General features: G+C 17.7%; 1 protein-coding gene across 1 annotated transcript in view; it reads right to left on the minus strand.

The window, feature by feature from the left end:
- The window catches only part of PRSY57_1320100 (hypothetical protein), a gene marked incomplete at both ends in the record, with an annotated part of 10,754 nt that extends 9,476 nt beyond the window's left edge, over nucleotides 1-1,278 (minus strand). Inside the window, one exon of the mRNA XM_012909137.2 lies at nucleotides 138-1,278. Coding sequence (XP_012764591.2) covers nucleotides 138-1,278 — 1,141 coding nt within the window. The remainder of the gene's footprint in view (nucleotides 1-137) is intronic.
- Nucleotides 1,279-2,451: the final 1,173 nt, after the last annotated feature.

A 2,451-nucleotide genomic window follows, 5' to 3' on the forward strand; every position in this document is an offset into this window, starting at 1 on the left:
AAAAATTTTTTTTTTTTTTTTTTTTTTTTTTTTTTTTTTTTTGTATCTATATTATTATTTTATTTTAAAATAAATTATCCATATGTAGATCAATAAAAATTAAATGTATTAAATCTTTTTAGTATGTATATTCTTACGGTCAGTTAGAGCTATACACACAATTCTATTATTTCTCTGCATCCTTCTAAATGATATATATTTCGTTTTGTTAATCGATCCCAAACTTTTTAGTAGTATATTATCTTTTTGTATAGTAATATTTGATGAAATGTTTTTTTTAATATCCATATTACTTTTAATATGAGGATTCCTAAAAAAGAAATTAATATATTCTAAATATTTCCTCTTAGCATTATAAAAAGTGTCTATATTATAAAGAAAATGATCATAAGTTATATTAATTACATTTTTTAAACTTTTTCTCATTAATTCAAATTCATCTTTCTCTTTCTTTGTAAAAGATATATCTCGTATTTGTTTTTCATGGGAATCATTACATGTTATGGATATATTATAAGAATTTTTTTGTAAGATTTTCATATCAGCAGTTACCCATTTTTCGGTTTGATCTATATTTTCACTAAGCGTATTTTTAACTACTGCAAATGTTGATATATAAATTTTATTATTTTTAAAAAATTGGAATTTTGCTTCATATAATTCTTTTTGACATTCTTCATAAAATGATTTAACATAAACTAACTTTAACTTACCTCTTATATAAGGAGAATTTTTAATATCATTAAAAGGTATATAAATAATAGGTATTTTTTTATTATTTTTTTTAATATTATCTTTTTCATTTTTCTTATCTGTAGATACATTTTTAATATCACTATTTCTTTGGTTATGTATATCTTTTAATTTTTGTATTTTAATATTTGGAAAAGTATTACTAATATTACTATTATCACTTAACTTACTACTAACACTACTTATACTATTACTACTCGTTGAAGATTTTATATTACTATTAGTATCTTCTAATCCTTTTTCTAATATTTTCTTATTATCATTTCCTTTCTTATTTTTATCCTTCCTTTTATTATTATTCCTATAAGGAATTTCTTTCTTCTCATTTTTATACGCACTTTTGTCCTCTTTTGTATTCGTTGCCTTTGGATGAACATTTTTTGTAAATTCCTCTTTTGAACTTTTTATTTTTAAAGAAAATATAAAAAAACGGAAGCCATTGTCTTTCCTTTTTATATACTGGTTTAAAATGAAAATGATAGTATTTAAAAGAAAAATGTTCTTAAAAAATAAAAAGAAATTCATCGTGATGATTCATAGGAGATATAAAGGAAGAGTGCACAACATTATTTTCTGCATATAATTATATGCATAAATATTTATATGTTTATGTATACACATAATTTTGTGTATACATATATTTATTTATTCATTTATTTTTAATTAATCATTTTTAATTTTTTATTTTTAATTATATATATTTTTAATTTATATATTATAAACAATGAAAAATAAGTACAATAGAAATAGATAAACAATAATTATATATTAATCGAGTGTACACCTTTTTATATCAAAAATTGTTCAAGGTCACCAAGCATTGTTCAAATTCAATGAAAATATTGGTTCCTATTTGATATAAAAATTTTATATTTTTTTTTTTTTTAATCATACTATATATATGTAAGTATGTTATACATATATATATATATATATATATATATATATATATATATATAATATATTTTTTTTTTTTTTTTTTTTTTTTAGAAATATCCAAAAGAAAAATAGTACAGATATGAACAAAATGTTATATTTATACATACAGAAAATGATAAAGACAAGAAGAATTTATATATCTTTATAAAATATAAGAAATACATATTGAATCATATATATAAATATATTTATAATTTAATAAAATGACGACTTTTTTTTTTTTTTTTTTTTAATATATTAGGTGCACAATAATGCACTTTATATTGAATGTTATTTTTTTTTTTAAATGAGTACATCTATGTAGAGTATGTCCCATACATAAATGAACATTTATATATATATATATATTATATATATATATTTTTTTTTTTTGTATTTTATTTATATGGAGAATAATTATTAAAAAAAGAAAACACCATAAAAAATTATTTTTGTCATATACAGGGAAGAATAACTTCTATGCTATTTATTTTTTAAAAACCAACGGTTCACACAACTCATAAACATATATATATATATATATATATATATATATATATATATAATAAATACAAGAACATAATATTTTAAATAATTATCCATATGCTTTTTTTCTTGTTTATATTTCTATTTATTATATATATTCCAAAGACACCAAAAAAAAAAAAAAAAAAAAAAAAATTAGAAGGAAAAATGAAACATATTTCTTTTTTTTTTTTACAACTCTATATTAATATGATATAAAATAATATTCAAAAAAAAGAACAAATCATGTTATAT

The sequence above is a fragment of the Plasmodium reichenowi genome, chromosome 13 (genome assembly GCF_001601855.1).
Source record: "Plasmodium reichenowi strain SY57 chromosome 13, whole genome shotgun sequence".
NCBI lineage: Eukaryota > Apicomplexa > Aconoidasida > Haemosporida > Plasmodiidae > Plasmodium > Plasmodium reichenowi.